The sequence below is a fragment of the Accipiter gentilis genome, chromosome 5, assembly GCF_929443795.1.
Source record: "Accipiter gentilis chromosome 5, bAccGen1.1, whole genome shotgun sequence".
NCBI classification, from domain to species: Eukaryota; Metazoa; Chordata; class Aves; order Accipitriformes; family Accipitridae; genus Astur; species Astur gentilis.
In genome coordinates, this window is record NC_064884.1 from 9,537,917 (window position 1) to 9,564,591 (window position 26,675).

Sequence of the window (26,675 nt, forward strand, 5' to 3'; positions counted from 1 at the left end):
GCCTTCCATAACCACAAAGCAGAGCAGATGGCAATGATGGCACCGCTGCCCGGGATGCTCTGGAAATGGGTGCCTGGCAGAGCGGCTTCATTTATTTGCTTAATCTTTACCCCTGAACATCTCCCGCAGGTGGATGCGGAAGAGAGCAGAGCTGAGGGAGCCATGGGTGCCTGGGTACCATGTGTGAAAGGAGCCACGGACACCTGTAAGTTTCCCCCCTTCTACTTTTTTCCTGCAGGATCCTGCTCTGCTCCAGAGCCCTTGGGCCATTCAGGGTGGGAACCATGCCTGAGCCCCAGGGTCATTTATTTTTAGTGTGGGATCTGTGCCTAGGTCCTTGTAGGCTTATGAGGGCTGGTCCAGAGCCCACAGCAGAGTGTGAGGTGTTCCACGCAGAGCTGTCCTGTGCTGGGCTCCGAGTAGGGGTGAGTACGCTCCCCAGTGCCTGCAAGTGCTGGGCATATCTGCTCAAGGCGCAAGGGTAGGGCTGAGCGTCTTCTCGGGGGTTTTCTTGGGTTTTTGCTCTTGCCAAAAGCCAGTCTTGATGATTTATTTTTCATTTGCATTGCACAGCTGGTGTAAGGCACTGGGTTTCACTCGGGTCTAAAACCCCCGGTCTGCACTGGTCCATGGGGAAGCTGGAAACTCTGCGTGCTGATGTGCTCCTTTTCTATCTGTGGGATGGGATTGCTACCCATGTGAGGTTTTTGAAGGCTTCAGATCAATGTGCAAAAGATGGCTGTGTCTTCATATCTACCCCATGCAAGGTGTGTTGCAAGAGGTGCTGGGAAGCTGGCTGATGTCCACTGTCGTGGTTGTGCTCACTAAAAATACAGAAACAAAACGTCCGGATGGGTGGGGAAGTAAGGTAGGACTGACCTTACCTCTCTGAAAAGCAGCGGGATTTGGGGCTGTGCTAACCAGCCTGAGCCCTGGGACCCCCCCCGGGGTAGAGCCTGAGGTGGTGTAGGGGGTCCAAGGAGCGGAGAACACTGCCTGGCGTGAGCTTCCCCTGCACAGCTCCTTGGGGGAAGACGGCTAACAGCACGAAGGTGGGAGATGACAGCTTATTCCTCATTCCTCTGTGATTCCAGTTGAGCTCAATGCTAAGGGATGGCGATACGGGGCCCCGTTGTGTGGTCCCTGGCATATGAAATCCCCACCAACATCCCCACCGGGGCCAGCTTGCACAGTGAGCGTGCGCTGGTGTGGAGGGTCCCGTCGCTTGAATATTTATAGCACCTTTGCTATGTTCATTCTAGCATTAAACTGCTAATTAATTATGACATTTGTACTACTTCATTTTTCACTGTGAATCTGCAGAACCTGGCAGGCAGTTAATTAGCTCTTTCTATGCAAAGGATACTAAGGAAAAATAATTGCTTGAGGAATCATCATCGTGTTCTTTCAGAAAGGTCTTACCTATGAGCTGGCTTAAAGCTTGCTAGATTTGCACTTTGAAAGATGTCTCTGTCAAAGGCCAATCCTTTGGAAGAGAGATTTGAAGGAAAAGGTTATCTCAGAGATGTGGCTCAGTGGGTGTTATTTAGTGCTTGTAAGTCCAAGGGAAATCAATTATCTAAACAACTCCCGTTCTGGAATGGATTTCTTTATTCTTTTCTAAATATGTACTCATCTTTGTCTTTGTATTGATGTGTACAGCCCACAAACCTGAGATTGCAGGAGGTGATCTGTCCTTCTCCAGGCTTCTCGCAGCTATTGCCTGGGAAAGGGTGAGGGTCTTCCCCGTCATGTTTTTATTTGTTTACAAATAAGATTTTTTTTAAAAAGGTGCTGGGGGAGGGGGGGAATGGTGCTTACAAACAGCCCCTGGTTTCATACAGCCATCTCCTCTTCCCAAAGTTCAGGTATCCAGACCTCACAAACACAGAAAATTGTCTAAGCCCATCGAGGGCTTCAGTGACGTTGCTGGGAGTGCTCGTGGGCTGATGGTTACAGTGTGTCCTGCCTGTAGGGTTGCCCAGGCTTTCAGATTTTGCTGCTTCCAGGGGCATTTGCCCCCCTGGAAAACCCTCAGAGGGCAGCACACTGGGGGTCTCCTGCCTGGAGCAGGACCCTGGGGCAGTGCTCCTCTATTTCTCCCATCTTCGCTGCTGTCTAATGCAGCTGTTTTTATGGCCCCACTGGCATGCCAGGCATTGCTTTTCATATTTTCTGGCTTCTCCTATAACAAGAACAGGTCTGTGACCACTGCAGGCTCCTTGGGATAAGGAGCAGGTTTCTATTTTTGGGCGACAAAGACAACCAGGAAGACAGAATAATGAAAATGGTATTTGTGTCTACAGGGATAAACAGGCATTTTCTTAAGCAGATTGAAACCTACGGCAGGTATGCTTGCCCTCAGCACTCCCTTTGAGAAACTTGTTTTATTAGCAGATAGTTACATGTTGAGGTTACAGAAGGAGCATTACAGTAATGGAGTTGACATCTATATAATGGAGTTGACATTTTATTGAAAAGGAAAAAGAAAAAACCTTAACAAACAGAGTTCCCCTCCCTCCCCCTTTCTTTATTTCCTTATTTTGCTGTCATCAATTGCAATAAGGCACACAAACTTTGAACAGCCGTTGATGTTGGCAGTTTAATAAAATTTCATACAACGGTAGGTGCTTCAGGAATGTTAGCAGGACTAATCAGCCTGCTGTAAACTTGAACTTTGCTGAGAAATCAAGGCAATAGCTTGTTCAACAGCAAATCATAACAATTTGAATCAATTCTTGGCAGCACACTCTTGTTATTAACTATTACACACAGTCTTGGCTTCCAGTTTGCGTTAGATGCTTTTAGCAAGAATTTCAAAATAGGGATCTCTCCCTGGAGGAAAATGCTTCATTTCTAAACTAGTTAATAGATGGGCTTTGCTCTGTTTGGGCTGCTGGTTAGACTGTGCATCGGTTTTGCATTGAATTGGGCTGGAGTGGAAAGAAAATTCTTTGCATGCCAGATTCATTACAGCATGTTTAGGACAAGAGGGACAAACAAGCCCATCTGGACTTACAAAGATGAAAGAAGATGTCGGAGCAGGATGCCAACTGGATTGCAAAAAAAAAAAAAAAGATAAGGAATGGAAACACAAAAGCATCTTCAGTCATTGAGCCCAGGAGAAGTGTTGATGAAGCATTGCTCGGAGCTCAACCTCTGTGTGTCTTTTGGGATTCCCATATTAACTCAGGACAGCCAAGTAGGTGGCTACAGCTACACTGTCACTAAATGGCTATAAAACATGGATCTTCCTTGCTGTGGCAGATAAGCCATTCAGGTCTTCATATCTCTGATTTGGGCGATCAAGAAATGGAAGCGATCTGCAGTTCCCCCTTCTGGTTGCAACCCCCTGGCCTTCACTTGTTCCAGGTGTAGCGAAAGGATGACTTAGGAAAAACAAAAGCTCTCGGCTTCTGAAATGCTTTTCAGAAGTAGTGTCTTTTTAATTAACAGAAGTTACAAGTCCCTTGTTGGCTTCTGCTCTTCCCTCTGTACTGTAATTTAAGTAACACATCTCTTTTTTTTTTCCTCTGATTACTTAGGTTACTACAGCCCATTGACATTTGTATTTCTAATGTAATAATCAAATGCTAAAACACAGAGATTACATTTGGATCAACACGTTCAGTTCTTAAATCCTGAAAGTAATTATCTTTTCTCATGTACAACGAAGTGAAAATATTATTATATTAACCATTAGCGGCTGGCTCCATTGTCTGAATGTCGGCCGGCGGCACCACTTACAATGCCATCCCCTGCTTCTGTAGGCGTAAACCTCGCAAGTTTTCCCACAGCTGGAAACTTTTTGGGAGCTGTGGGTGATCCTCATTCAGGAACCACGACGTGAGAGAGGCACAGCTCTTCCTAGCAGGTGATAATTGGCTCAAGTATAATGAAGTGTTCATGAAGAGGCTCTTCAAGACTTCATGGCTGAACCTGTAGCTGAGGTCCGGTTAGCTCCATTCCTGACACCTAATTTATGGAAAACTTTTCAGCGCTGTGCAGCTGAACTGAGCCTCTTGGAGACACCCCAGGGTGCCCAGAGTGAGACTTGATCTTAGCTGGGGCTGCTTCTTGACCCGCTAAATTCAAAACCACAATGCAGAGAAGCCATTAAACCTTTCAAGAGCTGCTTGCAAATTCACAGAAGATGGAGAGAAGGCCATTAGCTGTGTGGCGAGGCTGGAGCTGTTCCCAGCACGTGCCCGGCTGCACGGCATTGCTCACGCGACGATGCGAGGAGCAGCCTGGCCCCGGCCACGGTGGAGCTCAGGTAGGTATGCCCGGCCATCGCTACAGAGTGAGCCCTATGCTGCAGAGATCCAGCGTCTCACTCCGGGCTGTGAGTAGCGGCTGTATTTCCACAAATTAATAGCATTTTAGTTCCTGAGCCAAAGCCCATCTAAATGAGCAGAAAATCTGTCAGTGGTCCTTGCTGGCCACTCCCGTGGGCAAGCGTTCGGTTTACCTTGGCAATCGTAGCTGTTACTTGTGCAAACCAGAGGCACCGGACTGAGCTTCAACAAGGGTTTAAGGTCTGGCGTGTGAGGCTTGACCCTGTCGTGTGTTCCTGAGCACTCCCGTGCGTGGATAGTGTTGATGCTGCTTGAAAGCAAAAAGCTGACAGACTATATACTGTGTTTGGAATGGATGCAAGTACTGGCTTTCAAGGTGGATAAATAACCTGAACCATTTCTTGCCCAAGAGGTCCCATTGCCTGTGAATTACTGGGGGGAGGTGAGGGGCTGTTTTCGCTTCTCTCAGTTGCAAGCGGATTACTGGAGGCAAGGATCTGGGCTTCTTTGTAATACACTTGCCCGAACATGAGTATTTCTGAACTGTGCTGAAATATTCTTTTTTTCTAAGGTCTGGCATGTTTCAACTAATGTGATTTTTTTTTTTTTTTTTTTTTTTTTTTTTTTTTTTTTTACCACATAGCTATGAAAACTACAAGAGTGGAAATCTTTTCAGGGTGTCACCCCCAACAGTAATCTACATGTGAGAGTTCACAGTGGTACAATACACAACTGAAGTTTTAAAATGTGACAGTGATCCATGGAGACCTATTGCAATATTTCCAGAAAAGACTTCAAACATCACGTTTGATTTCCTAGAGCTGTGAAGTTAGAAATTCAAACCCTCCATCAGCATGTTCCCACAGCCTTGTAAGAGGTGGGGATAAAGTTGAGAGTCCTTGTTGACTCCTGCTGATGCACAGCAGTGATTAGGTCCTGTCGAAGGGACCCTGCGTTAGTACTTATTGATGCAGCCTGGCACGTAGCGGATGCTGTGCGGTAAGTGGCCGTGACTTGGTTTTGCCGTGGAGGAGGACATCCACAGTGCCAAAACATATGAACGATATCACCGCAACCCGGTGGTGACCAGTCCATTGTGGTCCAGCTGGTGTTTAGGATATCATCCTGAAAGGCTGGTGCTAACCAGGCTTTGCTGTTTGGGCAGCTCTCCTGCATGCTTGATCTAGATCATTCTCGGCTGCAGCTGGACCCTCGCACCAAAGGTGGGACCACAGGACTTTTAGGTATTGCAGGGGGCAAATGGCCCCGGAGCAGCACCCCGTCCAAAGGGGTAGGTACCTTTTTTTCATACCGAGGCAAATGCCACCTCCCCTAGTCTCTTCCTTTAGTCTGAAACTGAAATCCCTAAAAAACCCATGACCACTTACCTTGGGAGGGGCTCTCGGGTGGACCCTTGTCCAAAGGGGACTCCGAGCCCGTGTAGACGTCCTGGAGCAGGCAGCTGGTGACTGGACACGCTGGGCATCTGCAAAAGCTCCCACACTGCGAGGAACTGGCAGTGTTAACTGGTCACCTGCTTCAGAATGGAGGAAAAAAGGGGTTTAGCCCTTATACTTCCTAATTTAGAGTCAGGTCTTAAAACTAGGGGAATGCTTTCAGCACTGCATCCATAGACTTTAGCTGCTGTCCAGCACATCCCCTCCTAGCCTGTTATTTCCTGGTTTAAAATCATGGTTAAATTCCTTTGGTTTCCTGGCAAATCCAGCTTAAATAGTTGGGATTCAGCTGCTGCCGCTCCACGTGCAGAGGGCAGGCGAGGGGTCAGTGCACGGTGCAATGCCGGGTGCTGGGCAGGCGGCAGCATTTCAGGCAGCTGCCTGCCCATTCTGCCCGTGCTTCCCTGGGTGCAGTGCAACTCTGCCGCTTCAGATGAGAAAGGGCCTTGAAGGAAGGTAGGAAAACATCTTGCTGGAGCCCGAGCTAGCAAGAGCTGTCCAGCCCTCCGGGCATCTGGCTCTCCACTTGAGTCCCTGCGAAACAGGGACGTGATCAAGGCCCACCAAGTATACTTCAGAAAGCATTTGATGCAGGGAAATTGTGCGAGTTGATAAAGAAGTCGATAACGGTGTGTGTCTGAAGTGGAACTTAAGCTAACTGCTGAAAATACTTTGAAAAGCAGTGACCACAATTAAGCACTTAATCAGGAGAGAGCTGCAATTTTCTGAGGCTCAGAGTACAAAAATCATGAAGTACAGATCCAGAGATATGAAGGAAAATGTCTCTTTGGCAATTAAGATCCATTCTGCTCAAAGGCTGAAAATGGTATCATTGAATTACTTTTGTTGCACAGTTGATACACTGAATTATCTAAAATGTAAACCATTGTGCCTAAAATGCCACTCAATGAGTAAAACAGCTTCTCCTGTTCAGCTGTTACAGAGCTCAGCGAATTGGCTTCTGATGGTATCTGCTCTCCTTTCTTTAAAATAACATTTTGAATTGACTCTTTTTCCTCCCCCAGGAAATAAAGTGCTGGTTGGAAGGACCCATGCAAGCATACCAAGGGTAAGAGGTGTTCCAGGAGCTTTTCTATCTGCGTGTGGATGCAATGCCTACCCCAGAGCTGATGTGCAAAGCCCCTGAGGAAGGTGTTGGAGGTCCCACAGGAGAAAGTACTGGGGTACCTGCCCCACTGTTTCTGTGCCCTTAACTGTTTGGAGGCTGGGTCATCCTCTACTTCACCCAGCAGGTGGATGCGGCTTGAATTTGTCCCCCTTTTGTCAGGTGTACATCCATGCAATGCAATGGCCAATGCAGTTGTCCAAGCCAGTGACACGGGTGGGTGAAGAAGCCAAATCCCCATTTGTATGGTGCTGAGAGGTTGGAGGGGAAGCTTGGGTGGGTGCAGCCTCCTGACCCATGGTCCCCTGCTGGGAGTGCAGGTAAAGGAGGGTGGTCGCTATTGCCCACCACTGGAGCCCAGCAGTCCTTGAACCCCCTGCAGATCACCCCAGAACACATGATAAAGGAAGGGGACCCTGTGTGTGGCCCGTGGAGATGTGCACAGTGTCTCCCAGCCTGTGGCTTTGAAAAGGTTGGACTGCTCTGGCATGTGAGGGTGTTGACTTGCTGCACGGAAAGCTAAAACATTTATCTTGCAGGAGTCTGCCAGTGATCTGCTAGAAGGAGGGGTCTGAGCCTCTACGGGTGGCTGCAGTCCAAGTCCCAGGCTCAACTTCACCTTTGAGGAGCCTCTTCGGTGGAAGGCAGAGCCGATGCCAGAAGAAGATACTATCCACAGTACTCCGCAACCATGCTGCTAGCAGGTATCAGCAGGAGGAGCCTGCCTACAAACCCACCTTGGCAGGAGTTGGAGAGAAGATAAATTCATGCTGCACCAGACCTGACGGCAAAGCCCATGGTTCTCTGGCCAACAACAGGAGAGGACGACGTGATGCCTTCCAGTGGCACCAGCGTGCTGTCACAGGTAGGTCGGTCGCAGTCACCTGTGTGTTACGGCGGTGGAGAAAAGCATCCTGCACGTGCACTGTGCTAACATCAGAGATGTGGTAAGTGCTGCCGCCGGTCAGAAGAGAACTGGCTCGAAGGGACACCGTGCTAAAATGGCTTCTGGGTGTCTGTCCTTTCCCTTGTGTCACAGCCATGGCTGGAATCTGGTAATGATGGGTACACGGGGAAAAAATGGCTCTGCTAAAAACAGGGACGTGTACCCCTTGCCCTCAGGTCACGCTGAGTTTGAAGGACCTTGTGAGGATGGTTTTGGAAAAGCCTCTGTTTGGCAACACAAGTGCCAGCTGGCCATCTGGGTGTTGGTAGCAAGTCACACTGGGGACCCAGGGAGCTGGCTGCAGGGCATCGGTCAGGAGTGGCACATCGGTTTACTGGGAAGGCACGTTCCCTCTGGTCTAATTATTTTTCCCCTCCCCGAAGAGTTGTTGCAATGACTGAATCATTGCAAACCCAGCTCTGTTGCGTGAGTGTCTCTGCTCTTATCCTCTGTAACCCCCATGTGTTGATAGCAGATCTGCAACAAGTACCACTGGAAGTACTTTGTGTTGCAACTGCTGCTATTTCCACTTACTTTACACTTGATTATAGATGATGTTGTAGAGTTTTATTGTTGGTTTGTTTCTTTTTTGTTGGTTTTTTTTTTACATCTGTGACTTGTCAGAACTCCTTGTTATATCTCCAAGTGCCAATAAATGTGAAGCCTATATCCATCAGTCACTTCTTGTAGCGTATCTTCCTTTGAGAGCCTGATTCAGTGTCTCCTGAAGTCAATGTGAGTCTTTCCATTGATTCCAGTGGATGTCAAGTCAAGCTCTTCTTTAGACTGAGATGGCAGGCACTGTCTTTGAATCGGCTTTGAGTATCGTACACCTAGTACGATGGGACCCTTGTTCATCTTGGGGCCCCTAAGAGCTATTCTAACAATGACAGGGAAATCATCCTAAATAAATTCAGATGAAACCTTTGTATCACACCACATCTTATATTTTGGTTTTGGAGGGGCATAGACAAAACTAGGACTACTATGACTACAAGTTACCTCTTTGAGAGCTGTGTAGAGTGTGTGCCTGCATGTGTATTTCTGTGTAGGCAATTTAGGAGGTGGGAGAAGACTCAAGTGGCATGTATTATTTAGTAAAGACTGATAAGGTTGATAAGCAGCGTGGCAAACTAGATAGTCGTATGTATTATTAGTTACTCCGTTCTGGTGTTCGTTTCCAAAGCTTCATAAAGCAGCACAGTGTTACACTAACACAGCCTATAGAGGAGTTAAGGGTAGCTTTTATCCTCTGATGACTAACATGCTGCAGCCAGATGGAATGGTATAAATCTCTTCTTACACACAACGAAGCCAAAACAAATATTATGCAATGATTAAGTGGCAACCCAAACAGAAGCAGGCGTCCTGTGGGCTGAAACAGGAAATCTTGGGTTACAAAACTCAAGATATGTTAATTTAATTTGATTATATATTTGATGGCTATCTGAAGTGGCCCATGAATAATTGATGAAAACTAGAAAAGCTGTTGTTTGCCTTTAAAATCAAGCTGAAGAAAGTAGAAACTGAATATTTAGGAACATAATTACTGTTCGCACAGGTTATGCGAGAGGTCCCCACAGCCTACCGCTGTGCCTGATGGTGACCAGTAGCAGGAGCTGATGGAAGAGCATATGTGGGATCTTCCCCAGCCTGGCTCCATTAATGGTTTATTGCAAATTAAGTAAGGATACTTGCACTCAGTCTAGCCAAGTTGTGTACATAACTGACTCTCACACTCGTGGGGATGTGTCTGCAGGTTGAGTAACTCATGAAGCCCCAGTACATCTGTTCTAGCAGGCAGTACAGACTGCTGGCCAAACCCTCCATCCCCTCACGTAGGCTGTAAGCAGTCAAGCTAAGGAGATACGACAGCTTCGACACCTGGAGCGTTACCTGTCTGGAAGCCACGGAGGGCTGCGTTGTGCCAAAACACTGCTGCTGCACTCTTGCATCCCATCCAGCAAACTTGGAATAGTCATTTAATGCAAACAAAAGGCACTTGACAGAGTCGGTTAGCCCCTTCCCCTACCAGTTCTTGGGAAGGGGGAAGAAAGCCAGTTTTGTTCATGTTTCTGGCAAGGGGTTACTGTATAGTGCCATTCTGCTCTGCAGTGGGATTGACCAAGATATTTCTTGTTAAGGAAAAGGCTGGTTTTGCTGATTGCTTTTCAACATGTTCTACAGGCTTTGAGAAAAATCTTTTAAAGGTGGATATGGGGGTGGGGGGTAAACATACACAGACGACCTTTATCCTGAGATGGTTGCTTATCCTGTTCTTGTGATGCTAAGAGACATGGTGAGAGCCACAGCCACATCACCACAGTGACAGCCAAGAAACCGGCCCTTGAGGGTGAACCCAAGCCCTGCTCTGCTTTGCCATTGCTCTGGAGGAGGAACAACAAAGTTCTTCAGCTTCTCTTTGGCTGAGGTGCAACAGGAACCTCCCAAAACCCAGGTAGTTGCTGCTTTCTGCATTTACCTGATGTCACCAGAGTGTGAGCAGAGGATGGCATTGGGACTAAACTACTTCTCACGCTTGGCATAGCCAAGCGCCTCTTCAGAAAATGCAATGACCTAAGCATTATTGGTGGTGCTACTGAAAACCACGTTTCCAAAACCTTTGTTTCAAACACATGCAAAGACCCACTTGCTTCGGTTTCTGGATTATGTTAATATTTATCTCGCATGAAAGGTGCCCAAATAATGACCGTGTGAGCGAGAGCTGCCACGGTGGAGCCGCACTCACCCGACGAAGTGTTCTGACTCTGAGCTGGTCCCAGATCCCCAACCAGCACCTGCCACCAGCCCTGTGTCCCAGGGGGTTGCCACCTCCACCACCAGCACGAAGCTGGCCCCTGGCCAGGCGTGTTCCCCCTGTCCGACGAAGGGTGTCTGGCAAATAATGAGTCCTGACTGGTGTACGCGGTGAATGTGATTGAAGGGTAGGAAGGCAGACCAACCCCAATGGAAAGCTGGAGACATGACAAGGGTCAGATGTCAGCACTTTACCTGAAGAATTGAAGAAAGCGTGGTGTGTTTGCCTCGCAGTGAAACTGCGTTGCTCAGCTGCAGATCAAACAGTGCGACCAAAGGCTACGCGTCCTTACTTAGCAAGGAGAGGGCTGAAATGCAAGGGGCTACCTAGCAGCGACTTCTTGCTATTGTAAGAGGTAGTAAACAAAGTAAAGGTAGAATAGGGAAGATGGGTAAACAGTCATTCTTAAAATAAAATAAACATCAAACTTTTATTTGTCTGGGCCTTTGAAGGAAGGAGCACAATGACCATGGGGAGGGCAGAAAGCATTATTTACTGCAGGAAGCAATCATGAATTACACAGAAAGTTGTCCAGGAGCTCCTCCGGAGCTGTGACCTGTGGTGATTTGCGAAGAAGAGAGCGTGTACGTAGCAGTTTGCTCTCAGCTGAAGCAAGTGTTACACCCTATGGGCTCTAATGGAGAGACGCTGGTTTCCACTAGCTGAAGACCTGACCTCAGTAGGAACAGAGAGGTAAAAGCAAGTAGATGGAGAACAAAAGCCTATCTTTAGCATACTTTAAAGTCCTTAACCCAGGGGCAAAGCATGGCTATAAATGAAAAGGCAGCCCTAGAATTTTAGTTTAAGCCAAACAAATTTGGTTATGCAAAAAACAGTCTTATCTTGTTTACAGCCAAGCTTCAGCTTTACATTTGAGCTGAAAGGGAGATAAAGTTTAACAGTGATTACGTTTAAGTTCCTATTTGAATACTTGCACAATGGTTTTAGCTGAAAGTCTAGACTAACTCGGGCTTTTTGTGACAGTGGTAAAAAACTGATGGTATTTTAGGCCAGATGGCTTAAAACATGCTATTGAGTTGATTTATTCCTTTACAGCTGCTGGGGTGTCCAGAAAAACTATTTTCCAAAGTCTAAGTCTTCCAAAGGCAAAAGCGTTCTTTTATGAGGTTAATAGGTGTCTTCAGACTTTGGTGGACTTGGGATCAGCAGGAGATGGACCCATACCTATCAGTACGGATGGAGCTTGATGTTCATATACCTTTTGCTGAAACATTTTCCCAGATGCCTCTGCCATAATCTTTTGCTTCTTTAAATCCCTTCTGAAAATTTATGCTCGCACTGAAGACAATACTGTTATGATTTTTGTGACCGTGCGTACCAGCTGGCAGTCACTAATTTGCTACTAATTTGTTCCAGAGTGAGTTTGGACAGACCAACTTTTGACCAGGTTTCTGTCAAATTGGACCACGCGGCACTGAGGCTGTGGTTTAATAATCAGGTTGTTGTTATTTACAGGTTGCGAACACAAAAGTATTTGGTTCAGGAAGAATGGAGAAGAAGAAAAAAAAATAATCCTGAATGTCCTGGGCTGCAAAAAAGGCAAAATTGCTTGCAATATTACCATTTCTCTGTTGTTTCAGATTAATTTTGTAATCCACCTATCTTCATTGACCTATTTTTCCCAAATCTTTATACTGGGGGGGTGGGGTGTGTCGTAGTTACTGTATATGGGCAGTACCCAGCACAAAATGCACAAAGAGTGGTCAGGTGCCTGCATGTGCAGACTGGGTGACCATACTTTCTTTGCTTCTCCTTCCCTCCTCACCTTAATCAGCTTGATTTTTTCTTTGTTGACTCTGGGTTGAGTTTTATTTTTGCCTCATTCTGAAACATTTACCCTAAGAGAAATACAAAAGAGCTGGGGATGTTTCAGTTGTTGTTTTTTCCATAATATAGAGTTTTAAGTGGCCTCACCTGAGGGGGACAAATCAAGCGGTCTTCTGAAAAATGCAGCAAACGGCTGCTATCCAAAGTCACTGCTAATGATAACATTGAATTCTCTTTTGTAGTGGATTTTCATCCAGCTGTTACCTAACTCTGAAAAGCACCGCCAAGACAAGTTCCACATTTACCCATTACTTCAAAAAGCATCCCGTAAGCCATGAGTGAGCTTTTCTTTTAACCTTTAAAGCCTTTGTCTTTGGAAACCAGCGGTAAGAATTGCACGAACCTAACGTGTTTTCATCCTGGCCAAATGGCAGGAGTAAATTAACGAGATGCCTAGCACTGCCAGCACCACTTTCCTTGCCTTTCTTAGGTGTGTATGTAAATTCACGCATGTCACACATATAAGAGCATATAGATTTTGATTATTGGTGGTCACAATGGAAGAGCATGTGAAGGCAGCATCAGTGGAGCAAAGGACCTGTGAGGGTGGAATGGATGGCAGTGAATGCACAACACCATTTTCCCCTTTCTCAGCCCCTTTTGGTGGGTTTGAGAGCCCCCTTTCCCACCTCCTGCCTGGGAAGGTGTGCTTGGCTCTCCAGGGGCTTCAGGCCACTGCTGGTGATGTGAGTGGGGTGAGGTGACGGTGCCAGCCAGCGTCCTCTTTCCACTGGCTGTTACATGCACCCGGGAGATGGGTTGAAGGAAGGAGGAGACCTCCGCTCTGCAAAACTTGGGCTGGTTTCTGGCAGAGCCAGGGTTTCCCTCAAACATCTCTAACGGTTTACTGGAAGATGCTGAAGATGTGGTTACCTGGCATGCACGTGTAAGCAGTGTGCCAGAGGGAAGGGCTGGAGTGATATTCCCTCGATCTGGGCTCTGCGGTAACCTCTAAAATCACCAGTAATTCCCTTTCCCTCCTCACCTATCATCACGGTACCTGAGTGTGAAAGTGATGGGTCTGACACGTATAGCTGTTGCCTCCCTCCACCTGGGAGGAAGGCAGTGTGGGAATTCCAAAAAACCTTTGGATATACATGGTGCATGCTGAGCTCTGCATACATCTTGGCAAACGCGAGGTCTCATCTTGCTTCTAGAGCAAAGTAAGGTCAGGTTAGAAGTCACTTGTATTTTATGTAAATGGGTCTTCTAGGAACACCCCCTGGGCTGTGATTTACACCCAGTTCAGGCAAGGGGGCTACAATATACTTTTAACTAAGCTCTTGTGGCTGGCTTTTGTGACTATGCCTCGGGGAAAAAAACCTCAAGGGTTGCTTTGCTGCAGCTTTCTTCGAAAGCACGTGTTTCAGGCTGATTCCCGCCGTATGTTCTGAACTAAGTATATTTCTGCTTGTGCATAGACTGTGGACAGAAATCCGCACCACGGACCGGACTTTCTCAACTGCTGCAGCGATTACGGAAACAGAAGCATAAAGGGGAGGAAGAGGAATAAACAAACCCAACAGCTGCTGCATGACACGAGCTTCCTTATCTGACAAGCGGGGGCGGTTGTCACTGCAGGTGCGGTGGGGAACCACGCGCCCCGACACCACGGTTCTGTTGGGAGTGGGTCAGGTCTGTGCCGAGGCAGCAGTGAGACATTGTTAAAGAACACGTCTCTCCCGCCGCGCACATCGCGGGTGCCTCTCCTGTCCCACGCCATTGCTGTCGCACCCCCTCGTTTGCAGCGTGATCTGGCTCTGCGCTCCCCTGGGAGCAGCACCGCACCGTACCCCTTTGGCTCGCTGAATGTGGAGCAGGGCAGGCCCTAACAGCGCCAGAGAGGATCAGGAACTTGTTTTAACTTGCGAGATATGGTGCCGAATCCTTCTTCACGGTGTAGCAGAGGATGAGCCTTGGATAGAGGATATGAGGGATTTAAGGCCACCTTTATCACAAATAGCTTGAAGCTGAATTGCTTGGTCTGATCTTGGCTAACAAATCCTGTGGTTTTTATCTTTTTTTAGGAGTCAGTGACTTTCAGGCTTTTGTGGGACAAATTTAACTGAGGAGAAGGGGAAAAAATGTCTGAATAAGAAAATAGCTGGGAAGATCCACGACTGGGGAAGTTTTCCAGGGATGATTTTTTTTTTTTTTTTTTTTTTTTTTTTTACAGTCTTGGGCAACAGGAGATGAACTCTTTTCCTTGCAAAGGTCTCTCTTTCCTGCAAGATGTGTACAACACACCCCAGAGGCCATAGGGAAAGAGAAGCTCTCCTATGTGCTGTTTGCAACCCGCACCTCTCCATCAGCCTCGGTGAGCGCTCACGCCGGTAGCGTGACTGCAGGGCAGGGGTCTGGGGGGACACAGCCCCTGCCACGGCCTCAGGGGTGGCACTGAAACTATGCTCCGGTAACCTTGGGAAGAGGCAGGGACTCTCCTGGCAGCGTGGTGCTGTAGAGCACACTGTTCCCAGGAATGATCACCAGTACCGTTTAGTTTACTAGTATAGATATGACCTTAGATGCTAAAAGGATCCTATGCTGTAAGTCCTCCCCCATCCTATATACTCCATGTGGTCAGAGTAGGGCGTGGTACGTTAAGATGCTTGAATTTGTTTCTCAGAGTTAGATTGGTATACTTTTGTGTGTGTTCTTTGCACTAAAAAAAAATAATAAATAAATCAAAATACACATACACTTTCAAAAACTCTTCTTTCCTTAAACAGTTGAAATAGTTCAGCCTGTTCAACCAGACCCAAGCTGTGGTGGTGATAATATGATTTTACACAAGTTATTCGGAGCAGCTTTGCTTGCAGTGTTTATCTCACAGATAACTTTCTCCCTGAAATGGTGCTAAACCCTACGAAATACAGCAGATCTCTGTGCAGAATCAAGGGACTCTGTTTAAGTGAATCTGCAACAATTCAAGGCAAGTTTCTCTGAGCTCTCGGCTTTTTACATCGCATTTTGAATGTTTTCTATTGATAGCATTGACGTGATTTCTAGCCACTAAATCCCAAATATGTACGTGGAGCTAGGGCCTACTATATGCACCCCACTTACCTCGACGTGCTCAAACCTGATTTGTGGAAAACAATAAAATATGTTAAACATTAAAATGGAGATGTGATAACTCATGTTTTAAATTATTTTTGCCTGATGCATAAAACTTTTTTTAAAGAACTTGTCAGATTTGCATGCCAGTATGTTCTCGCGGTGCCTCAAGGGATCTGCACGTTGCTGTCCATTTTTCTTAACCGTGGGACAGATGCTGATTTTTGCGGTTGGCCAGACTTGCAGAGTGCCGTGGAGCACGTGGTCAGCCCGGGAGCCTGCAGGAGGGAAGGACGCTGCACCCAAACTGTATAACCCACTCTTCAGGCTTAAATCCTTTTGTTTTCCAACCAAATGCTTGTCCTTTGCACTCGGAGCATCCCGGGTGCTCTGAACCTGCCGGTCTTTCAAACGTTTCGCGGGGGACCAACCTGTCCCAGCCAAGGGTATGGCCAGGGAGGGAGGAGGGGGGCTGCTGCCTGAAAGGGCCATGGGGGAGCCGAAAGGGAGGTCCCTCCTGCCCACGCCCCCGGGCCAGCCGCTGTGGGCAGCATGAAGAAACCTGGGGCGGTCAGCTGGTGTTGGAAGCTGACGCCAAAGCCTTCTGTGTTGGGAAGTGGGGTGACAGGCACCCCTCAGGTAAGGACTGAGCACCCAGGAGCGGCAGAAGAACAAATCCTCGAGTGTCACCCCAGGTGAGTGACGGCTGCCAGGCCGGCTTGTCTGCAAAGCCACAGCACCGGCTGTACAAGGTGGGAGCAGCGCTGTGTGGGGAGGGAGAACGGGTGGGTGCACGTCCAGTGGGGGACTGGGAAGTCAGGTCTTCACCCCCATGACCCCAGCCGTCCGGCACCATTGTGTTTGTTTCTAGGTGCTCTTCTATGTGCGTGTGTGTATGTACATATAAAAAAAAAAAAAAAGAAAAAAGACAGAATTGTTGGGTGTTTATGTATAAAGTATCATTAATTAACGACACTGGGCAAGAACCAGCACATTCGCCATCACTGGATGGTGAATCTGCTGAATGAAAGTCTTGCTGTTTACTGAATTAAATGCAAAATTTAGCGATGCATCACCTGGTGAGAAATAAGCACAGAATGGATAAGCCTGTGAAGAAAACCAGATTTCTCTGGGGTTGGAAAGGGGTTGTCCCCTGGGGAAGAAAGGGAGGTCTCTGGTTTGGAGTGTGTTCGTCGTGCTGTACCCCAGAGAGAAAGGCAGACCGATGCTGGCCGTGCCCCAGCGGGGCCGTAGTACGGAGGTGAGCAGTGCCAGGCCTTTATTCTCACAGTTTACTTAAGGGAGGGCTCTATCTGTTTCTCCTGAAGCGTTTCCAAATGGGGTCAGCCTGGGGAGGTCACTGTAAGAAGGGGTGAGCATGCAATGCTGCCCTTGGGAATGAGAGCGGACGCTTGCCCAGAATTGAATTTTTTTTGGTACGAAGGTGTCCTAACTTGCTTGCTATGAGCTTTAACCTGCTGCTCAGATACTTTCAAATGTCAGAAGTGGGAACGAAACCACAGCTTGGACTCTTGTTTTTGATGCAAAACGCGAATACCGACATTCTTTTAGAACTTGTTTTGGCTAATACGAGAGGCCAGATAGCACAGGGACGAAAAAAGCTCCTGTGGCAATGGCACAGTGCGGTGGGCTATCTGCGGTGCGGGCAGGGGGGGAGTCTTGCTAAAGGCACGGCAAGGGCAGCCGGAGGCTGCCATTTATTTGGCCTTTCCCAAAGCGCTTTTGAGTTGGATCATTCAAAAAAGGGATGTCCTTCAGCACTTACCTGCCCTGCTCAGATGCCTCGTTGCCTTTGAGCGTGTGAGCCGTAAGTGCCCCCAGCACCTCCGAGAGCAGTGAGGCAGCTGTAGCCATCCCCGTGGCTGCCGACACTCCGACTTGATGCCGGGGTGAGAAGAGACGGAGTGCTGGGAAGAGACCGTGTACGTGCCGTCACTTCATCGTCAGCTCTCCGGAATGCTGCGATAACCTCACCGCTTCGTTCGGTTGTTCTTCTGGGGTGGCTGATCCTCGTCATGATATAAAACAGGTGAACGCTTCGCACCAAACCCTGCCTGGGATTCGGAGGGGTGCTGTTTGCCCAGAAGACAGGGGCCCGGCTCTTGAGGGTCTGCCAGAGCCCTGGGGCTGCCGGGGGCAGAAGAGGCAGCAGCAGCACCACCACCGGCAGGGGCAGCAGGACTGCCCCCCTCTACGGTGTCTTGCCCCGCATGAGGATTACGGGGCGGATATTTTCACACCTTGAGCTCCGTGCCCTGTTTCAAAGAGACGGGGGTAGGCCCAAAGCTGCTCCCTCCCATTCCCCCCCGGAGTGCTCCCCCCCCCCCCATCCCCCTGGTCCATCCCTGCCCCTGGGCGGGGGCTGTGAGGGTCCCTTTCCCCGCTCTCCGGGATGACGCTGTGAGGAGGCTCCCGGCCGCCATCGGGACCCTCGGGGGGGGGGGGGGGCGGCCCCCAACGCGCGTCCCTTATCCGGCAGCGCCGCCGTGCGGCCGCCGGCGGCCCCGCCCCGAGGGGGGGTCGGAGGCCGGTGCCCACCGCCTCGCTTCCCCCTGACCCCCCCGCCGGTTCCCCCAGCCCCGGGGGAGCGCGGAGGGGTAGCGGGGCTGCGCGGGGCTCTGCTGCCTCCCTGCGGCCGCACCGCGGTGGGGGGGGGGCGGGGGGGCGGGATATATACTATCCACTCCATCCCCGCCGCTGCGGAAAAGCAATAAACCCCTAAATTGTTCCCTTTTCGGGGAGATGGGGGGGTCGCTGGGCTGGGGGCGGGGTGTCTGCGGGGGTTTATTTGCAGGTGCGGGGATAAGGGGGGGGGGGGGCATGGCGCTCCCCCAGCCACCAGCGCAGGTTTCCTGCCCCCCCCCCCCCGCCCCGGGCCAGAGCTCACCCCTCCAGCCGCAGCGGGCACGTCGCGGGGGGGCGGACCTCGCCCCCCCACCCCCTCCTCCGTGTCCCCCCGCAGCCCTTCCCCACCGGCCCCTTCCTCACCACCGCCGAGAATTGCCCTTATACTTTGTAAATATTGGATTAGCTTTTCATTGACCGGCTCTCTTGAAAAGACCCGAAAAATCCACACCGGTTCCAAACTAAGCCAAACAGTCAATAGGTGACGAAAGTAAGTTATTTCCAGGGCTTAAGGGGGCTTCCAGCTCATTACCAGGTTATCGGAGGCGCCTAAATAGTTTCTTCCCTACGAGAGGGTGGAGGAAGGAGAAAAGGCGGGGGAAGGAAAGGGAGCGGAGCCGCAGGAGCGGGGCGAAGCGGGGCCTGAAGTCCGGACTCGGCCCGCTTGTGCCCCAAATCGCGATCCGCGGAGCGTGTCGCGATCGAAACCCGACGGGCAACTCCGAAGGCTTGCGGCTCCCCACGCAGCTCCCGGGCCGGAGGAGAGGGGTGCACCCGGGTTGGGGGGGGGGGTGGGACGACAGCGGGGAAAACTGGGGGGCTGCTGCTGCCAAAACTGCAGGCAGGAGGGGTGTCGGCGGGGGGGGGGGAGAGGTGCCGGCGCCCCCCAGGTGAAGCCCCGTCTCTGCGCTGCGGGGCCGCTCCGAGGGCAGATCAAGTCCGGGGCACAGCAACGCCCCCGCGCAGCGCCGGGCAGCCCCCTGCCTCTGCCGGGGGTGCTGAAAATGGCAAGGATGGTTGGGGGGTCCCCCTTTTTTTTCCTTTTTTTTTTTTTCTTTTCTTTTTCTTGTTTCTTTTCTTATTTTTCGTTATTTCATTTTCGTTATTTCTTTTTAATTTTTTCCCCTTTTTCTTATTTTTTCTTTATCATTATTTCTTTTTTCTCTTTTTCATTATTTTTCCTTCTTTTTAAAAAAAATTTTGGCCTCCATCCCTCTCTCTCCCTCCCTCTCTCTCTCTCTCTGATCGCCTGCCTTGCACAACGAGGAGCTACGACAAGAAAGAGCCGTTTCTCCGGGGGAGAAGCGGGACGTGCCAGCCGGCCGGGCGGTACGGCCGGGCCGGGCAGGGAGGCAGCCTGCATAACATTACCGGCCCTGAATGCAGCCTTGTTCTGCTGCCCGCCGCAGCCTCCGCGCAGTGCGGGCAGCGCGGGCAGCCGAGCTCCGCTGGCGGGCTGGAGGCGCAGGAGCGGGCAGCGCCTTGTGTTTTACGGGGGAGATGCGCTTGGGTCTTTGGGCGGGGGGGGGGGGAAGCCTAATTTCCTGTGAAATGAGAGAGAAACTTGTCAGCGGGAACTGGGAGAAGAGGAGGGCCTCTGTTAGTCTTCAAAGAGAGAGGGAGAGAGAGGGAGAGAAAGAGAGAGGGATTCTTTTTCCTTGCCCCCCCCCCTTTTTTTTTTTGTCCAGAATAGATATAGCACGAATTTTTAATTCGTCTTCCTTTCACAGACAACAATGCTGGTTTTGAAAGCTGGGCACAATTTGGGTTTTGTGAGGGGTCCCCCAGCCCAGCTGGCCATATGGGATACAACATGTAGAACATGCCTAACAATGAGCACGAGTGACAGCCCTAACAAAACGCAAAGGACACTGCTCCCTGACTCCGAGATGGACTGCCTCCCGTAAATGAATTGAATGGCCCTAAAAAAGAAGGGGGGGGGGGGGGGGGGGGAGGAGAAGAAGGGAGGGAAGGCACAGGGAGGGGGCCCACCCCCCCCAAACTGTCTCTCCTTTTTTTCTGCCCCCCCCCCCCCCCGCCCCGGCCCAGCCCTGGCTGCCTTTGCCTCCATCTCTTTAATATGCACGCCTCTAACATGCTCACCTCCCTGCCTCCCCCATTGTGCTGTTTTGTGAAGTCTACTGTATATTGTGCAAAGATAGACTGCCCGGAGCTGGCCCGGCAGCATGGGAGATATAAGGCCACGGAGGTTAGGGCCACACAACTGGTTTTATAGACTTAGCAGAGCCTGGGGGTAAGGAAAAAAAAAAAAAAAAAAGGAAAGGAAAAAAAAAGGGGGGAAGAAAAAAGTGACAATTTTCCTTCTCTCCCGCTCCTGGCCCGCACGCTGGGACTGGCGAGGGGAAAAACTGCCCGTGTCCGCGTATCCCCCCCGCCGTGTCCGCTGGGGCAGGGGGCCGGGAGCCCGGCGGAGCCTCCCCGGGCTCCAAAGCAGGCTCCCCCGCTTGCTCGGCCGGCTGTCCCCCGGTGATTCCGGCGGGGCTGCTCCGCCGGTGCGCAGGCAGGTTGCCGGCTTCGTCCCCGCCGCGAAGCCGAGGCCCGGCCTCGGGCGGTTTAGGATAAGGGCTGGCCCGGCGGGGAGGCGCGGGAAGGAGGAACAAGAAAAGGGGGGGGGGGGAGAGGAAAAGAAAAGAAAAAAAAAAAAAAAAGAGAGAGGAAAAGGAAAAATCGCGGAGGCTGCGCCGGGGCGGAGAGGCGCGCAGGGGCACGGCGGGGCCGGGGTGCTGCGATGCCGGTAGCGATCGGTACCCAGCTTCGGGCGTTGGACCGAACCGGCTCGGGACGGGGCGGGCGCTGCCCCGGCCCCATCACACCGGACAAGCCACCGTTTGTTTGGGTTTTGATTTTTTTTGTTTGTTTGTTTGTTTTAAAGCATCTTTACCAGCCTAAAAACCGCAGCTGGCCCCGGCTCTGCCTAAACCCTCTCCGAGCCGGGGCTGCCCTGCCCGAAGCCGACCGCCGCTTCCCCCGGGCCGGGCTCGGTCCCCGTTCCGCCCCGGCCGAGCCGCCCGGCCTGCCCCCTCTCCGGCTCGCCTCGTTCTTCCCCACTATCCCCCCTCCCCCGTTTTTTTGTTTTTTTTTTTGGGGGGGGGGGGGGTGCCCCAGGTGTTAACCCTTTCCCCTGACCTGCCTGAGCCGCCGGCCACATCCCCGAGGGCTGAACCCGAAGTTTTCCACCCCCGCCCGCCCCGTGCAAACGGCCCCCAGCCCGGGCAGGGCGGCGGTGGGGCGATGCTGGTATCCGCAGCTCCGCAGCCGGAGGGCCCCAGCACCACGGGGGGCACTGGGGTGTATCAAAGCACAGTCACAGATATAAAATTATTCTCCCCCCGCCCCGCCCCCGCCCGGGTTGTCGCCAGCTCCGGGCGTTGCGGAAGAGCCGGGCTGGAGACGACTGCCCCGAAAAAAGCCGCTTTCCCCCCCCAAAAAAAAGAAGTTGCGCGGGCGTCGGGCGGGGTGGGGGCGCCGGGGGGCCCTGTTCGGCCGTGTGTCCCCGCGGGCCCCCCCCCGGCCCCGCTGAGCCCGGCCGAAAGGCCGCCCGCCGCCGGGGGATGCGGGGAGGCGGCGGCGGGCTCCGGCCGCACTGGGAAGTCGAACAAAACCGTTTCGTCGTTGTTATCCGTTCCTTCTCTCTTTTTTTTTTTTTTTTTCCTCTAGAAACACAGCTTTTTTTTTTTTTTTTTTTTTTGCTTTTTTTTTTTTTTAATTAAAATTCTTATTAAAATATCGAAAGCCCGGGTTTGTACACAACGAGCCCGCTTTCCCGCGGCGGTGAGCAGAGAGGGGTTTCGGCTGCGGTTCTTTTCCCTCTGCTCGGGCAGAGTTGTGCGCAGCCCCCAAACAAGATAAACCAAAATGAACCCCCTGGCTGCTACTCACGGCAGCGGTGATCGCAAGGAGATGTCAAAATACGCCCGCTACCAGTTGTCGGGGGTTAGACGCTGCCGAAAATGGTCCTAGGAGGGGGAGCAAGCGAGATCTCCCTGTCGGGGTCCCCCGCACCCCGGTACGGCGGCCGCGCTCCGGGCGCACGCACAAAACCACAGGAGCAGCCGGGGGGGGTTTTATTCTTTATTTTTTTTTTTTTAATTCTGACGATTTCCCCCCCCCTCCCTTTTTTTTTTTTTTTTTTTTTATTTTAGTTGTAGGTAGACAGGACCACTCTGAATGGCGCAAAAATTTCTGTAAACAATGACGCACAAAAACACCTCCCCTCCCTTCCCCCCCGCCTCCCCCCGAAATGAAACCGAGCCCCCCCCCCAAAAAAAATGGAGGGGAAAAGAAACGGGAGAGGGAAAAAAACCCAATAATAATAATAATAATAATAGCAATAATAATAATAATAATAATAGCGTTTCCCTCTCCATTCCTTCCCCCGCAGTTTTGATTTTAATTTTGGAGCATCAGTCTCTCTCTCTCTCTCTCTCTCTCTCTCTCTTATTTTTGTTTTTCCTCCTTTTTCTGTGTGTGTGTGGGGCTCGTGTGTGCGTGTGGGCGCGCTCCCCTCCAGCCTTCACCAAGTCCATTGCTGAGCTTGTACCAAATGGTGTGCTGTGGGGTACTGGGGGTTGCTGGTAGCGCTGTACTGGGCGTTGTATTGCATATGCTGTAGAGACTGGGCGCTATAGGCGGAGAAGGGGATTCCCGTCTGGAAAGTCGCGGCTGCCAAGTCCTGAGCTTTGAGCGTGTGGCAGGGCTTGCCGTCCCTGACTAAGACCGGCACGGCCACCCGCCGCGGGGAGGGAAGAGGAGTCACTTCCATACCTTTCTCGGCCCGGGCCCGCTTCATCTTGTAGCGGTGGTTCTGGAACCAGATCTTCACCTGGGTGGGGGTGAGGCGGATCAGGCTGGCCAGGTGCTCCCGCTCCGGCGCCGACAGGTACCGCTGCTGCCGGAACCGCCGCTCCAGCTCGTAGGTCTGCGCCTTGGAGAAGAGCACCCTCCTCTTCCTCTTCTTCCCCGCGTCCCCGCCGCCCGCCGCCTCCTTCTCGTTGTCGGGCGATTCGTCGGCCGACGGCTCCGGCGATTTGGCCGACGGGTCCTGACCGCCGCCGCCCCCGGCCGTCAGCCCGTGCACTGCGGAGAGTCCGGCCGAGAGCCCTCCGTCAGCCCGGGCCGGGGGGGGGGCTCCGCGCCGCGCACCCCCCACCCCACCCCCCCCCCCGCATCCCCCCCGCCGCCCCCGGGGCAGCGCGGCTCTCCCCCGCCCGGGGGAGAGGGGCGGGGGGGGGGAGGTCAGCCGGCCGTGGCGAGCGGTAACCCCCCCTTTCCCTTTCCCTTTCCCTTTCCCTTTCCCTTTCCCGTCCCCCCCCCCCCCCCCCCCCAGCCGCCCCGCCGCCGGGGGATGCCCCCGCGGGCGCGGGCGCTGCCCCGGTCCCCGCGGCAGTGCGCGGTCGGTACTCACGGGAGTATTGGATGCCCTCGGCGCTCGCCAGCCAGCGCGTGTAGGGATTATCGCTATTATCATAGAAAGGGTTCTTCAAAGGCAGCGTCTGAACAGTGTCCAAGGGGGTTTGTCCCAAAACTCCCGCTTTCTTGGGCGGCTCCGGCGCCTCGCTCTCTTCCTCGCCGCCCTCCGCGGCGGAGCCGTCCTCATCGTTGGTGTCGGGGAGGTCCAAAATGTCCTTCACCGAAAAGCCCGTCTTTGTGTTGGTCAGAGACATGTTCCGGTCAATTCGAGGCAGGAAAGTTGGTGGAGCAGCTCCGCCGATCCGCCGCGTCACGGGAGCCCACGCACAACACGGGGGAGCGGCGGCGAAGAGCCCCGCACGCGGGAGCCGGGGGAGGAGGCTGCGGGGCGGCGGCACGCGTGGAGGGTGTTGGGGGGGCGTGGGGGGGGGGGATAGAATAATCTAGATTTATAGAAAAATAACCGAAGGGTTTTGTGCAAAAGGAGAAGCGGAGCCCCGGCCGCAGCGGTGGATCTCTGCGGTGGTGGTTTCTACGGGCTTGTTCTGCCACGGGGGAAATTCAGAGAGCGGGAGCAGCAGCTGGCTTCGGAAATAGTTTGTAACTCCAGGGGAAAGGGGAAAAAGACACGCCAAAAAAAAAAAAAAAAGAAAAAAAAAGAAAAAAAAAAAAGAAAAAAAAATCACTTCTGGATCTTGCTTAAACACCCCGAACCCGTGCCTGCCGCTTGAAAAAACCGAGCCATTGCTGGAGCGAACAGTCCATATAAGGCTGGTCCCCACACATGAACCTGCCGAGAGGAGGGAGAAAAAAAATACATTAAACCCGGGAAAGGTTGGCCACGTGTGGGCGGGTCTTGGAAGTCAAGTGGATGAAGACAGTGTTTGCAGATGTGAAATTGCGGGTTTTGGGCGAGCTCCGAGCTTCCACCATTGGTGATGAGTGGTATAACGTGTCAGTTAATTACCGGCGTGGGGAGGGCCCTTCCGCGTGTGTGTGCGTGTGTGTCAGCGAGAGAGGGAGGGTGTGATTTTTTCCCTTTTTTTTTAAAACACGGTATTTACATACAAAGAGCCTCGCACCAGCCCGATATTCCGCACACTCCAAAGTGTGTTTTCCACCGATTGCCTTGAAAAGCAGAGAGGGGGAAAAAAAAAAAAGACTGGGGGGGGGGGGGGGGTGATAAGGAGCAAGGGAAGCTGCGTGCGCGGTTTCCCACCCCTCCCGCGCAGCCTGCGCGCCCACGCAACCCCCCGGAGGGGGGGGGCAGCGCTTTTGCGCGGGGACGCGCTCAAAGCCCCGCGCGGGACCGAAACGAGAGGCGGCTCAGATGGCAAGAGACCAACTTATCTAAACCGCCTAGGTCAATATTTTGGTTGAGGCTTAGGGATGAACGCTGGAAATTAAACAGCAAGTAATTGATTCTAGTTTGCTCCGAAATTAACCGAACTGGCAAAATGCGATCGTCAGTCACGACCCGGGGAGATCCGGGAGGTGATTACTTGGGGGGGGGGGGGGGAGGCTTTATTTGAAGAGGTCTCATTGATTTTGCCTCCTTCTTCCAGGGGAATAAAACCCAGCCCGTTTGGTTAATTTAATGGGCTGGAGGCCAATGGACTTTCAAATATGACTGGAATTCTTTTTTTTCTTTCTTTTTGTTTTTTTTTTTTTTTTTCTTTTTCAGAACCTGGGGAAGGAGGGGTGGGGGGGTAAAGAAGGGGTTCCTTTCCAAAAGGGCGTGTTGGAAGGCCGGACCTCCAGGTGTCACACATGCACACCCGGGGCGCCGGCAGCCGCCGAGCCCCGCAGCATCCCCGGGCGCGGGTCCCCGCGGAGCGGAGCGGAGCGGCGCGGAGCCGAGCAGCGCTGCGCGGCCGCGGAAGCTCCCCCTGCCCGGCATGGGGGTGCAGACGGCCCCCCTCCCCAACTCCTCCTCTCTCTATCTGTCTGCCACCAACTTTTATTTTCATTTTCCTTCTTCCTCCCCTTTTCCTGCACCCGCCGAGGACCCTTGGCCGTGCGCACCCTCGCCGGGCACGGCCCGGACCTTTCCCTTCCCCTTTCCTTTTCCCTTTTCCCTTTTCCCTTTTCCCTTTTCCCCTCCCCGAAGCGCCCCGCAGCCGGACCCCGGCCCGGGACGGGTTTGTGCGCGGGGAGGATGGTGGTGTGCGGCGTCGGGGCTAGAATGTGGGAAGGGGCTTCTCACCACCACCTTTATTTCTGGGAAAGAAAAGTTGACCGAGTTTCTCTTCCCGGAGGAGGGAGCGGGAATGGGGCTGCCGGTGGTGGGAAGAGGAAGACGACGATCCCTCAGACATCCTCCTATTTGCCGATCAATGTATTCGCACCTTCCCCTCCTCTCCCTCCCCGCTCCCCCCATCTTTCCTCCCCCAGCCCCCAGCCTGCCTCCCATAAAGTATGTGATGTGGCTGACAATGCCCAGGGATTTTCCTACCCCCCCCCCCTTTTTTTTTTTTTAAGCGAGCCCCTGAGCACATCCTGGGTGGTCGGACCCGCGCAAACACAAATACAACCCTATGGCTAAGCTGGAAACAATGTCCGCAATGTAGACAAATGTCCGGCTTCTGTTGGAACCCTTTGTCTCGGCGCAGTTTTTGCATTTATTTCAGTGGCGAAATAATACGTGATTGACGCCCTCTTTCAATGTGTCCTAACTGTTGGGAATAAATCTGAGGTTGTTCCTAGTTGTCATGGTATTCAACCGCGCTCAATGGCTATCTCTTCATCCATTTCGGAGTCCTTCCTCGATATCGAGGGAACCCCTTCGGGCGGGCGCTCCCCCGCTCCGCTTCCCTTTCCCCGGGGGGAGGGGCTTGGGACACGCACCAGGCAGAGCGCTTTCATTTCCAGCAAATCTCGGGCTTATCGATTGATTTATCCCCCCCACCCCACCCCCACCCCGCCCCGGGCTCGACCTGCCCGACGCGGGGGAGGCGGCGGCGTTTGGGTCGGATGGGGCAGGAGGGGGTTTGAATTACTTCCCGCCGCGGCAAAGTTGGGGAGGGGGGGGAATAAATAGTAATAATAA

The 26,675-nt window shown here is 52.0% G+C and overlaps 1 protein-coding gene across 1 annotated transcript; it reads right to left on the bottom strand.

Moving 5' to 3' along the window:
* Positions 1-22,645: 22,645 nt before the first annotated feature.
* NKX2-2 (NK2 homeobox 2) lies at positions 22,646-24,020 on the bottom strand. Its single transcript, XM_049801154.1, has 2 exons — positions 23,622-24,020; positions 22,646-23,293 (listed from the first exon to the last, which is right to left on the bottom strand). Exons 1-2 carry the CDS (start codon positions 23,878-23,880, stop codon positions 22,731-22,733), a joined length of 822 nt encoding a protein of 273 aa, XP_049657111.1. The 5' UTR covers positions 23,881-24,020; the 3' UTR covers positions 22,646-22,730.
* Positions 24,021-26,675: the final 2,655 nt, after the last annotated feature.

What these genes read in the sequence shown, in the direction of transcription:
- NKX2-2 (XM_049801154.1), bottom strand. Translation starts at nt 23,880, where the DNA reads ATGTCTCTGACCAACACAAAGACGGGCTTTTCGGTGAAGGACATTTTG. An exon ending in CGAGGGCATCCAATACTCCC is followed by an intron (nt 23,294 to 23,621) that starts GTGAGTACCGAC and finishes GACTCTCCGCAG; the next exon opens with TGCACGGGCTGACGGCCGGG.